The sequence below is a fragment of the Onychostoma macrolepis genome, chromosome 23, assembly GCF_012432095.1.
Source record: "Onychostoma macrolepis isolate SWU-2019 chromosome 23, ASM1243209v1, whole genome shotgun sequence".
Lineage (NCBI taxonomy): Eukaryota > Metazoa > Chordata > Actinopteri > Cypriniformes > Cyprinidae > Onychostoma > Onychostoma macrolepis.
In genome coordinates, this window is record NC_081177.1 from 3,444,838 (window position 1) to 3,457,999 (window position 13,162).

The 13,162-nt window shown below is 39.0% G+C and overlaps 1 protein-coding gene across 1 annotated transcript; it reads right to left on the reverse strand.

Moving 5' to 3' along the window:
• Window positions 1-288: 288 nt before the first annotated feature.
• On the reverse strand, window positions 289-10,909 carry otud4 (OTU deubiquitinase 4). The gene is made up of 19 exons (XM_058763106.1): window positions 10,406-10,909; window positions 9,327-9,410; window positions 9,151-9,201; window positions 8,887-8,933; window positions 7,694-7,766; window positions 7,526-7,607; window positions 7,289-7,439; window positions 6,281-6,338; window positions 6,044-6,167; window positions 5,890-5,954; window positions 5,529-5,623; window positions 5,191-5,309; window positions 4,858-5,108; window positions 4,672-4,756; window positions 4,107-4,162; window positions 2,844-3,723; window positions 2,524-2,700; window positions 2,209-2,249; window positions 289-2,118 (listed from the first exon to the last, which is right to left on the reverse strand). The coding sequence occupies exons 1-19, from the start codon at window positions 10,559-10,561 to the stop codon at window positions 1,006-1,008; spliced, it is 3,708 nt and encodes a 1,235-aa protein (XP_058619089.1). The 5' UTR covers window positions 10,562-10,909; the 3' UTR covers window positions 289-1,005.
• Between the last annotated feature and the right edge of the window lie 2,253 nt (window positions 10,910-13,162).

Below are 13,162 nucleotides of genomic sequence, written 5' to 3' on the forward strand. Positions count from 1 at the left end.
AAAGCGGTTCAATATTAACGCACTACCAGCTACACAAAACCTGTTGTATCAATGACATTGGGTGACACGTCTGTGCAGTGAGATTGTTTTGGAATAAACTGACTTTAAATGGAAAGACTGTAACTGAGAAAGATGCTCTTTGGCTTGTATTTGGTGTCAAAACTACATTATGTATGTACTTTTTCCTCTGAAGACCATATTTGACAAATAAAAGTAAGGCTGAGAGTGGTATGGTCAAGCTAAATATATAAATAGTCACTGAAAAATGGGAAGGCAACAACTGAGAAAGATATTCTTAATCTTTTATTTGTTTGGTGTTAAAACTACATATTTGGATCAGATATGTAATGTATTACAGGCATTTGGCATCAACATTCATTCAGCCAGCAGACACCCTGTGGAGGAGGTTGATAGAGTGCAATAAAGGTGCAGTGAGAAACTCAACAAACAAAATTGTCCAAAACAAACAAAAAAAAAAAGGCACTTTTCCTGTCATCTCCAATGAGATGCTGACACAATTATGCCTTGCAGCACAAGATGAATTTTTTACAAGTTTTTCAGGAAAATTCAGATTTTTAAGACCAGTCTCAACACAATAACCACATTAAAAGATGTAAATATAAAAAAAGATTTCAGTGTTTACAGGAAGTGCACACAGATATGAAAAGTTTTATACATTCAAATCAATATAAAACCAATATTTCTTTCCCTTTTGCTGTGCATGTAGGGGCAGTGCAACAAGAAAACTAAATATTTATTAGATTTTATTACCAATGCAAACACACACATTTACATTTTCACAGAGGGTTAGCGAAATAGGAACAGGTGAAACAGTTGCTGTACTTTTAAATCAAGAATGTGGGGGGAGAAAAAGCCAGAAAACTGGTAAAAACATTGGATATATTCCTAATCAATACCATTTACCAAAAGCCACCCATAAACTCAAAACAACAGATTTTGTGTATCTGATATCATTGTAAACCAAAAAATAGTGCATATCCAGCATCACGGGTATGGTATCTGCGTCCCTATCCTTAGCCCTGCACCTCGTCTCCCATAATGTCTATAAGACGACTGTTCATCTGGTCTTCCACGGCCAGAATAATCTTTCCGGGCTCGTTGGCCCCTGCCTCGATATCCTCCTCTGTCATCTTGGCCACGTCTTCCTCCACCCCTGTAGGACTGGCTGTAGAAGGACTGAGTTACTCTAAGATCTACATTGGGATACTCCATCTCTTCCACTGACCACTTATCATTGGGAGAATATGGGTGAATGGAGCGAGAAGGGTCTTCTGCGATAGGACCAGCATGAAGGCTCTGTGGGAAGACTCCCCCTTGTTTTCCTAAGTTCCCATTGGTTAAAGGGGACAATCCTACCATGTCTCCTTGCAGGGAGCCAATTGGAAAAGCTTGTACCATAGAGCACTGTCCACTAAAGGGTGGAGGTTCCATTGTGGCCATTGAAACAGGAATATCTAGAGGCTTGAAATCACCAGCACTCAAATGAGGTTGGCCTCCAGGAAAGCCAGCAGTCTTCTGCAAGGACCCAAACTGGGGGTTCACAGACCTCTGGCCACTCCCTTGACCTCTGTCCACTGTTGGAGGAACAAACGGCAAGACATCCATCCGACCATGAGGGCCATGGTTTAAGGCTTCATGAGGCATTGGAGGTGGCATACGGTGGTACCCAACAGATGACGGTGGATACATCGGATTCACAGGGGGTGGATAGGGTGGTGCGGAAAACTGCACTGGAGGGCCAGCTAGGTACGACCCAGCATAGCTACTTGGACCAGAAGAAGCTTGCCAGTGCATTGTTGGCCTTGGTGGCAATTGCATCGGAATGGATACAGGATGATCATTGTACGCTCCCAACTCTATGGGACCAACAGGTCCGCTACCAGATGCTACAGGTGCAACGGGAGCATGGCTGTCCAATGAGGTGTCAGGGATGGAGCTCAAATTCTGAGGAGGAGAAGGGTTTTCTGGTTGCCATGAAGTCACAGTGGGGTTAGCAGGAGAGTCCGAGGAAGGAGGAGGCCCTCTAAGGTGCATCTGATAGGCTTGATTTAGCGCACCCAGATATACGATGGGAGGAAACATCGGCTGAGAGTATGCCTGAGGAAATTGGGAGTACTATGTAATTCCATAAACAGTGATGGTTTTAATAAAGCAATAAATGCAAAGAAGAGGTCTCAAACCATGTACCTTGACACCGAGGTTGAAGAAGAACCTGAGGACATTCATATCTGAAATAATACGGAATGCGTTTTAAAGATTAAAATCATTATGAGGAAGGCAGACTAAATAGACTTGAATAATGGGCTATATTTGAAAGGCTACCTTGCATGTAAATTCATAAGTGCTGACTATAAAGGGTGGCATAGCAACAAAGGCAACAAGCAGCTCAAGTACAATTTGCCTAAAAGTCTAACATTTGGCTGCTTGAATCAACAATGTTGAGGTACAAGGGAAAGTTTGCTTTACATACGGAATAAAATGAATCACTAGGGTCTTCATTACCTTGCGGTAGGTCTTCTCCTTTTTGCGAGAAGGAATAGGGGGGCAGTGGTTCCACCTCTCCCTTCTCATTCTTGGGGAATCCTGGATAAACTGGGTCCTGAAGGAGCCGAGACCATTGGACATGAGGATAGGGGAGTTGTTGGGGTTGAGATGGGGGGTCAGGAGCAGGTGCTACATCTGATGGACAAGAGATGTTCGGTGAGAACATGGAATTTTTTTCGGCTGAGTCTACTAAAAGGTCAACATTTGCAACCTTACTTCTGAAATAAGATGCATTTCAAACAATGCCATGTCTGAGATTGAACTTGGATGAAACTTACTAGAGGCTGGCATGGCTGATGTTTCACAGTGTTGTGGAATTGATTCATTGATTGAAGACTGAGGTAAGTCTGGAGGTGGAGCTTGGGCAGGACCAGAGGAAGGAGAGATGGAGGTAGGAGGAGTATTGGGAAGAGGGATTGGTGTCACAGTAGTACGAGGGTCTACAGTCTTTTGGGCAATTGGTGGACCACTGCTTCCATCAATGGGAAGGGTGGTAGAAGACTGATCTGGGGCATCTAATATAGGGGCAAGAACCTGAGCTGGGGCAGAAACAGGTATTGCAGAGGCTGGTAAACATGGTGGAGCGGAAATAGAAGCTGGTGGGGCGGTTTGAATGGACGGGGTTGGTTCTACAGAGGCACGTGGGACTAAGCCAGAAGGGGCCAGAGTAGTTCGAACTGGGATAGCAGGAGCTACTTCGACAGGGGTGATCTGAGATGGTGTTTGAGTAGGCTGGGAATTAAGATCAAGTGTTGGGAGCACTAGGGTAGGCACTGGGACAGCTTGTGATGAGGGATGGGCAGATTTTAGAGCAGGTGTAGACTGAATAATGGCAGGGGTGGTACCAGAGACTGCTCCTACCACAGAGATGGACTGTGAAGGGGCTGAAGTGGACACTGGGGCAAATTGACTGTTGTCTGGGTTTCGAACAGGGCTAGTTTTAGGTGGGACAGGGGTCTTTTTAATTGCCTTGGGAGCAGACTGATTAGGAGCGGGGACTTTAGCAGATTCGGATTGAGACGAAGATCGGGCTGTTTTGGGGTCAGATGAGACGATAAAAGCAGGAGGTGGAGAAGGAGAGGCAGGGGTGGGTTTCTCCTGTACTTTCTCTTTTATTGCTGAAGAAGGTTTCTGCCGTGGCTCCTCAGAAACCTTTATCTAGAATACAGTATAAACCAATGACTGGTTAGTTCAAAACACATTGCACGGGTTCTCAACTTTCTCACAGTTTTCCTGCAGAGTTTCACTCCAACCTTGATCAAACTCAACTGCCTGTAACTTTCTAGTAAGCCTGAAGAACTTGATTAGCTGGTTTAGGTGTGTTTGATTAGGTTTGGACTGGAGCTAAACTCTACAAGAAAGTGGACCTCGAGGTCCAGAGTTGAGAAACACTGATATATTGCTTGTTTTGTTGCCATGCACTTGGATATAGTGTGGCTCTTCAGGAACAGGATTAGGCACCTCTGGTCTACAGTTTAAATACAGACAAGTCTGAATCGGTTTAGTTGACTGTTCTCTGTAAATGACTCGGTGTAACTCACCCCATGTTTTTCTTCAGTGGTGCTCTTGTGTCTCTGTACGGGCCTCTGGGGTGTTTCTGAAAGCCAAAAAACAAAAACTTCAGGTTAATGATTAAATATGAATGAAAATGTCATTGGCTAAACTATTTATATAAAAGGCAGTGCATTACGAGGTTCTTCATCGTTTTAAATTTGGTTGAAAATGGCTATTAAAGCTCACGTATGAAGCATAAGTACATATCATAAAAATGCAAACACATCAAGGTAATTGACGTTAGTCATAAGCTCAAAATTTCTTCAGCCTACCATGTTGTTACATCAGGCCTCTAACACTAGCTTGCTCTATTCTTTTTCTATTCTATCTGTTTTCCTTTTATTTATTACATAATTTTAAAAAAAACCTTGCTACGTGTACTGCTTTAAGCTAACTGAGACTTGTTATAGCACTTGCATATCATTGCTCTTTTGTTGATTTTGATTGCTTCCATTGTCCTCATTTGTCAGTCGCTTTGGATAAAAGCATCTGCTAAATGACTAAATGTAAATGTAAATCTGGATATAAAGGGGGCGGGGCTTCACCGCTCACCTGTCTCTGAGACATGCTCCTTTTGGTCCTTCTTCCGGGAGCCTCTCCTTTCCCCTCCTTTCTTTATGACTTCACTAGAAGTGGCCTGAATTCAAAGGAAACATGCATTTGTATCGCTGTCATCAAAATTGAAGTACTTGTGCACTTTTTGTGTTTCAAATATAAATGCGTTTGCAATGGCTTCACCATTTGGGGGCTTGTTCCCAGTGAGGGGAAGTTGTGCTCGTCTTTATGCAGAAACTCCAAAATGGTGCTTTCCTCTTTCTCCTCTGGAAGCACACTCACAGGACTGCTGCGCTGATCGGACCGTCTGAACTTGTTTCTTGTGTCATCTGGGGTGGCCTGTGGAGGCCAGGAGTGTTGCTTATGCACACGGCCACTGGGTGCCGACTGAGATGGCGTTTTGTTTGACCTCCGACTTCCTCTGCTTTCCCATTCTGCATAAAGAGTCCGATGGGAACACTGAGCATGTGCGAGTTGACATCAGTCGAATGTGTTTTTGATTTGGAAAGAACATACCAGAGGACGTCTGTGTGCTGTTGTTTGGTGCAGCATTTCTTTTGCCCTTTTCTGCCACTGTCTGCCACGACTGAGTCTCTTCAGATGGAAGACGCAAACTCAACAATGGCACAGTTTCTCTAAACACACAAGCAAGAGTGTTAGATGTAGTATCAATTACATACTGCAGATTTTAATATGTTAAATGAATGCATTAGGTCATGCTGCCGTTCCTTGCATACAGAAAAATTAACATACTATAAGCAGTATACATACTGCATACCGCTTTTTCAAAAATAGTAGCTGGTAGAGTTTATGAAAACACCTACACATATGCACAAACACATAAAAACACATACTGCTTGTTGAGTTCCTCAATAAACACAGTGACTGGCCCATTGTCAGGACTGACTTCCTGAACGCAAGCATTATAAAAGCGATTATTCAGCTGCACCTGAGAAAGATCAACAAGAGAATACAATCAAGACAGTTAATAACAGATAATAATTCATTTCATTTGGATAGTACTTTTCAGTAATAATCACATATACATATATATATATATATATATATATATATAGCACAATATTGTAAGTGTCAAATTAATGAAAAAAGTAGAATTTTTTAACAGTAGTGTACCTGTATTAATCAAATGCAACTTTTTAATAAAGTCTTCAAATGCTTTTTAAAAATGTAAAAATGTCAGCACATACTGCTAACCTTGCACTTATCTCCCACAGAATACTGCATTCCTACGGCCATGCAGAAATCCCGCTGCTGCTGAACTAAATACACACATAGTTATTAAAAAGTATTTTTCAAACAAAACATGAACTAAATTTCCAAACAGTAACAAAAAAAGTATATGAAGTACGTCGTTTAGAACGGAGCCACACGTCATACTCCACATTCCTGTAGAGGGCGGAGTTTAGGGATCTCTGCACCTTAGTGGAGAGAAGGTCACGCCCCCTTCCTCGAGATTGGCCCCTCCCACGACCCTGAAGTGCAGAGATAGTTTTGTTACCACAATATATCAGAGTATCATCCAAAAAACAGAAACAACGTGATTTCAATCTTCAAAAAAGAGATATAAATAGAGAGAGAAAACCACCCTCTGCGGAGGTCTGACGTTCATCCCATTGGAAGGCTTTTCTCTGGCTTCACTCGACCTGGAAAGACCAAAATATTGAGTTACATTAAAGTCATATGTAGCAGAATTCAAAAGGATTAGTGTTGAAAATGTACGCACTCTTCCAAATGGACTGTTTCTTTAATGGAACAGATTTGGAGAAATTTAGCCTGACATCACTTGCTCAGCAATGGATGCTCTGCAGTGAATGGGTGCCGTCAGAATGAGAGTCCAAACAGCTGATAAAAACATCACAATAATCCACACCACTCCAGTCCATCAGTTAACGTCTTGTGAAGCCAAAGGTTGTGTGTTTGTAAGAAACAAATCCACCATTAAGATGTTTATAACTTCAAAATGTTGGTTCTCAGTAAAATATCCATATTATTGCTATTTCCAAAAAGAACTTCATCTGAATCAGGAGAGAAATCTGCACTGATCAAACACATTTTACAAGCCAGAACAGTCCAAAACAAATCTAAACAAATATGTGTGTGGATTTTGAGGTGCGAGACAACAGGAGATGGACTTTTTCACTGGAGGAAGCATTATTATGGATTATGGACTCGTATTTTGGCCAGAAGTGATGGTTTAAAGTTAAAACATCTTAATGATGGATTTGTTTCTTTTGTCTTCTCAAGATGTTAACTGATGGACTGGAGTGGTGTGGATTATTGTAATGTTTTTATCAATTGTTTAGACTCTCATTCTGACGGCACCCATTCACTGCAGAGCATCCATTGGTGAGCAAGTGATGTCTTGCTAAATTTCTCCAAATCTGATGAAGAAACAAACTCATCTACATCTTGGATGGCCTGAGGGTGAGCACATTTTCAGCAATTTCTTTATATTTGGGTGAACTATTTCTTTAATCCAGGCAGGATTTGATTTTATCCATTGGGATCGAATGGATCATAAAACAGGATTTAACATGATTGCACTAATGATACTATGAGAGAAAACGTCTCATGCAAACATGCAAATTCATACCAGAACTCATCTTCCTCCAAGTCAGACTCTTCACTGCTCTTGCATTCCTCTGAATCCAGTTTATCTCGTCCTTTCCCTCCCTTCATACACGAACCTAAAACACTGCGTTCGACGCCACACACTCGATCATACAGCAGCTCATACAGGATCGCTAGAGATGGAGAGACAGTTTAGTGTAATTCTGATATTGAAAGTATACAGCAGCATTATATCTTTAAATTACAGAGAAGCGCTCACATTGACACATAGCAGCACTTTTCTCAAAAGATTGCGGGTAAACACTGTCATAATGGTTTCCGTTGAGGAAGCACAGTCGCACCTGACAGAGAAGGAGTGTTATGGAAACAAACTGATTTGCATTTTAAAATATTAAGACAAAAATCTTGCATGAAAGCATGTCTGCACCTTTTTAGTGAAGTTATTCTCTGTGATGTTAACAGGGGGCTGATCAGGCTCCTGGAAAATAATGAAATCATGCCTGGAGGAAAGAATTGTTGCACCATCAGAAATCACTGGTCATATAAACACACACTTTAACCATGTGAAGCCAGTCAGAAAAATCTATTTAAAAAAAAAAAGTAATTTAACTGAAACATTAGACAAAACATGAAATAAAAGTAGTTTGCATAGTGCTTTTTGTTGAGCATCATATTTCAACCATCAGGCTTTTAATTCTCATGTAGTCTGATATAGTGAGAATATGGAGATTTAAATGATCCAAACATATAATGTAATGCAATCCAATGATGATTGAGAGATGAAGAAATAAATGTTCCTCAAAAGATTTGAGATGAGGACCAGTGATTTTGCCGAGGAACAGTGAAAGTGAAGCTTCTGGAAACAAATGTTCCAGACTCACTGATTTTTCTAAAAAATTATTCATGGATAATCAAGTAAGCCTAAGCTGCTTCAGGCTAGTAAATGTTAATCTTGAAATATTATTAACACCTACTTTATAAAAATCAAAAAGATAAGTTAAGCAGGAGCTGAAGGTGAATGTTTTTACAATTACACTTGCTAAAAAATATCAATCAGACAACAGAAGTCATGTAGTAGATTGTGTGTTATGGGTTTTTCAGATCAATTTTGATCATGTTGATCATTTAGAGGCCTTTGCATGGCAAATATGATACAGTAGGCTTTATAGGATTAATAGTCTTTTATTCAAAGTAATCCAACTATTGTCATGACATTAAAGGGGCATTTCTTTGCATTCTATATGAGATTGTTTCATGCATTGATAATCTTGTTGATGATATAATGTATTTGCACTTCCCAATTTGCAATGTAATCACTTTCCCCTCAGGATAGTCATTTATAGGAGCAAGAAAAGTGATTGCATGACAAATTCAAATGGGATGTTTATTTTACTGTCAATAAATCCCATTTGTGATCGAATTTATGCAAGTGAACATAATGCACAACTGGCCACAGCTTTTCAAAAATAAATAACGACCGACAATAAAGCTACTTCATGAAGGCCAGCCATAAAATCACTGTCCGAGCGATCTAAGTGTAATAGTAGACAAGACAGCAAAGATCATCACAATTCATGCCTCAAAATATAAAGCTTAAATAGATAAATGTAATATTCTCACTTATAGAGGTCAGCCAAAGCTGTGATCTCCACCTGTCCAACCCAGCTCTAAACAGATGGAGGAATACAAGAAAAAAAGAGAAAAACAACAATAGTGTTAAAAATATTTTCATTTTAATAATAATAAAATGTCTGTGCAATCACAACCAAGCCAGAACTGAAAATTATGATTTTATGAGAAACTGAAGTTTATCTGTGTTCAAGCTAAAGCATTTCGGATGAGCGAGTCTGCATGAATGTACGTTTTGTTTATTCCATTTGTTACCTGAGGATCCTGTAAATTCTCCAGGTATTTCTCAAAATTGCCTTCAATAAACTACCACACAGAGAAAAAACAAAGAAACTTTAATACACTTATCATATAGGCTATGCTTACATGTGAATGCATGCATGCAAAATATGAATGTATATGGATGTAAAATGCATTTCATGTGGTCTCACCAGCTCATAGTTAGATCTGTTCTGTCTCAGATAATTCACACAGGCCGCTCGCACTTCTGTGTGTAAACTCTGACAGTTCAACACCTGTCAATCAAACAGACACACACCTGTCAGTCTGTGTGCTTTATATGTGCTACGAAATAATTTATGAAACATAATAAAACGTGTCATGAGATGTCGGCCTGACTCAGACATATTCAATGCATTACACTCCATCATTCAGCTGTCATAACCCGGCAAAACAAGTTTATCAAAACACAAACTACTGCAGTCATACAAGTTTTAAATGCAGACTTCATGAGTGATGATTTTGCAATACTTAACTCTTTAATAATAATGTAAAATTTTTGAAAACAAACCCCAAAAACAATTATATATATATATATGTGTGTGTGTGTGTGTGTGTGTATATAACATTGATCTCAGATGATTTGATATTAATATAAAACATTGATCTCAGATGATTTGATATTACAATATTACGACATAAAAACATTGTCTCAAAACAAAGAAATTAGTCATTATTGCGAAGCATCTAATCAGGTATTAATGATCATGAAGCAATTTAAAACCTGCATAATATCTTGATAAAACGAACATTTTAATAATATAAACAATTCATATCACATACAGAAATTAAGTAAAATCAAGACGACAATCGATAAAACCTAACCAAAACTTAATGATTACAGTTTATATATTTACTTCACACAGTTTACAGATTAAATAAATGATCATTGTGTTTTCTGTGGGAATAAACGACGACTGTGTTAATATTAGTGCATGTTAGCATAAGCTGCTAGTATGCTAAAGCTAATTAGCCTCAGACAAACTAAAAAGTGATTTTGGCAAATCGTAGAAGATTACAAACCGTAACATTTAGATCACAAGTGTTTAAAAAAACAGGTCAATGAGTTTTATTGCGGTGATTTTGTGTGACATTTTAGATTTAATCACACCATGCGACACGAAGGCGGTTAAGGAAGTTTTAGATGCATTCAAGTAACGTTGTGTTTCTGTTTATAAACATTAAAATCCTGACATTTATTTGGGATTATAAAGATCAGGATCAGTCTGACCTGTTCTGCCACGGCCCTGAACAGACAAGACCCATCCTTGGCGACCTTTTTGCGGTAAAATCCTTGCGAGCGCAGGTACTCATCCATGCGGCTCTCATGCGTCCTGTCACCGGCCAGCTGCTGCTGCGCGTCCGCCGGTGCCTCCCGGAGCTCCATGATGATCCGCTCCAAACGATACAATCCCGATATAAATCACACTATATCTGCAGACAGAGTTTCCTTACCATCCCTGCACTCCAGTCTCTCATGAAGGCTCCTGGGGGACTGGATTTACTGGATTCGCTTTTGATTTAGTGCAAAGGAAAGTCGGAACTCCAGTTCAGACAATAGCTTCCACCGACACACGCGTCCAATGCTGCAATATTTTCTTCCAAGTTATCACCAGGGCGTAAAGCAGGTAAATGTGTAGTTTTCTAAAGGCATTAGGACACAATTGAGAAAAGATAAGGGACCGAGCGAACGCTGGGAGACGCTGGGAGATGTAGGCGAAAAAGAAAGTGAAACTACACGCCCCATGCTGCATCTATAAGTACAGGAGCAGAACTGAAAGAGAAAGTGGTATGCGAGCGCGCAAACAAGTCAATAAATGCTTACTTATTTACATTTATTTATTTACATGAAAGAGGAGGAACAAATAGAGGCCAAATAAAGAAGATTCTTTTGTGAGGATATCTTGAATCAGATCTCTTCCATTTTATAGTTTACTAGTAGACTATATCCTTCATGAGCACACTCACAAAAAATAGATAATCTTAACCCTAAATTATATATTTCATGCATAAAATATTTAAATATATAATGTGTGTGAGTATATATTGAGAAAAAATATATATATATGTGTGTGTGTGTGTATATATATATATATATATATATATATATATATATATATATGCACACACACACAGGCCTACATAGGCTACATATATATAATAAAATATAAAATATCTAAATATATATATATATATATATATATATATATATATATATATATATACCATTTTATTATGAATACACTATATTTTGTTTATTTTAATGTTTTAAATATAATTTAATGCATTTTAATTTAACATTTACAATTTTAATGATTACAGGCTACTTTTAAAAATGTGTGTGTGCGTGTATATAAGTATGTATATATATATATATATATATAAAAGACTACTAAATTAATTTAAATAGTCTTGTTGATATTTTATTTTTGTGGTCACGTGACTCGCGATCTTTTTATTGTTCAGTTGCTCAGTAAAATGCTGGTCGTTTGGCAGCTGACTAGATTGCATAACTCGCATCATTTTATCGACATTTGGCGTATTATCCTTATCCATCTGAATCTGGCGGTATGAATGAGAGTAAATCATACAAATGTCTTGATCGGCGTGACTGTGAGCAGATCAGGGTGTTTTCTCGGAGGTCCTGGGAGAAGCACGCGCTGCAGCGCGAGAGAAGCGCGACCACGCGCCGGAACATCCGCAGAAAACACTAGACGAGCCCGCGGCCGGCCGCGCGCGCCCATGCTCGCCCACGCGGAGACACAGACCTCATCCCACAAGGTTATTAATAAATAAATGTAGTTTGCTGACAGATAATGAGATTAATACAGTGATTTGTCTCATTTTAGGTCACTATATGCGATTAAAGATGTTCCAGATAAACCACACATTACAGGTAAAAATCAGTCTGTCAAAAAAAAAAAGGATTTTTTATATATATATATATATATATATATAGTACTTATTCCAAAAGCGTAGGTTTGAATTGTACATTAGTGGGGACATAACAAATGGAAAAAAAACCCTTCTCTTTAAATATAAAGACAAGCAAGAGGACTTAATCTAAATTTCACAAAAGGCTCATGGAGTCAGACACTGAAGTGCCGTTTTTGTCACTTTTCTGAGGAAGATGTCATTCACCTGTTTTGGCGATGCCTACCCACACAGAGAAATGTTGGTCAGATTTGTTTAGTGTTCATTCAATCTAATTTGTTAAGTGATGTTTTCTTTGGATTGTTGATTGACTTCTCAAAAAACAATATAGGAAAACAACATGGATACTAGGCCTACACTTTCACCATAATAAAACCATGGTTAATTTTCTTAAGGGATTTTTATCTGTATACTTTCTTTCTTTCTTTTCTCTTTGTGTTGTTTTTATTGCTGTACTGCCTTAAAGGTGCAGTAGGACATCTTGGAAAATGCTAACTTTAGCCTGATAGCACTGAAAGCGCACGTCCCACCCTCCTGCAATTGCCGTCCAAAGCCACGCCCCTGAACGCTCACAGAGACAACATTACTACAATATCAGGAAGGAAGATCAGGTTGTTGATCGCGCTGATGACGTATTCTGTCTGTGCAAACGGTGTGAAGAGGTATGCAAATACATATGTTGACAGGCAGGTAGGAAAGCCTCTCATAATGTTCGGGCCGGAAATTTTGATTGGACGATCTTAGTCGTAGGCCTTCCACAGAATATATAAATACATTTAGACCACTTAACTTAATGATTGCTATCGGGATGTGAAGAGACTTTGAACTAGCATAACTAAATATGTTTCTGAAGACAATCACCGATTGCATCTTTAATGGTTTGATGTTTTGTACTGTTTTGTTCTTCAATTCGCGAATTGATTCGCGAACCCGCTCCCAAGTTCCGATCCAAATCAATGGTTTAAATGATTCAGTGTTTCAAAAAGTTCTGTTTCACCCACCACTTACATGTGCTTTTTAAAATCATTACATGCGACGTCAAAATCTGAAAATG

Bases quoted from the DNA above. Each gene is read 5' to 3' on its own strand.
- otud4 (XM_058763106.1), bottom strand. From the start codon at position 10,561: ATGGAGCTCCGGGAGGCACCGGCGGACGCGCAGCAGCAGCTGGCCGGT. The intron at 9,202-9,326 runs GTGAGACCACAT...TCTGTGTGGTAG, and splicing joins ACAGATCTAACTATGAGCTG to TTTATTGAAGGCAATTTTGA. The intron at 5,624-5,889 runs GTTAGCAGTATG...GATCTTTCTCAG, and splicing joins CTGTGGGAGATAAGTGCAAG to GTGCAGCTGAATAATCGCTT.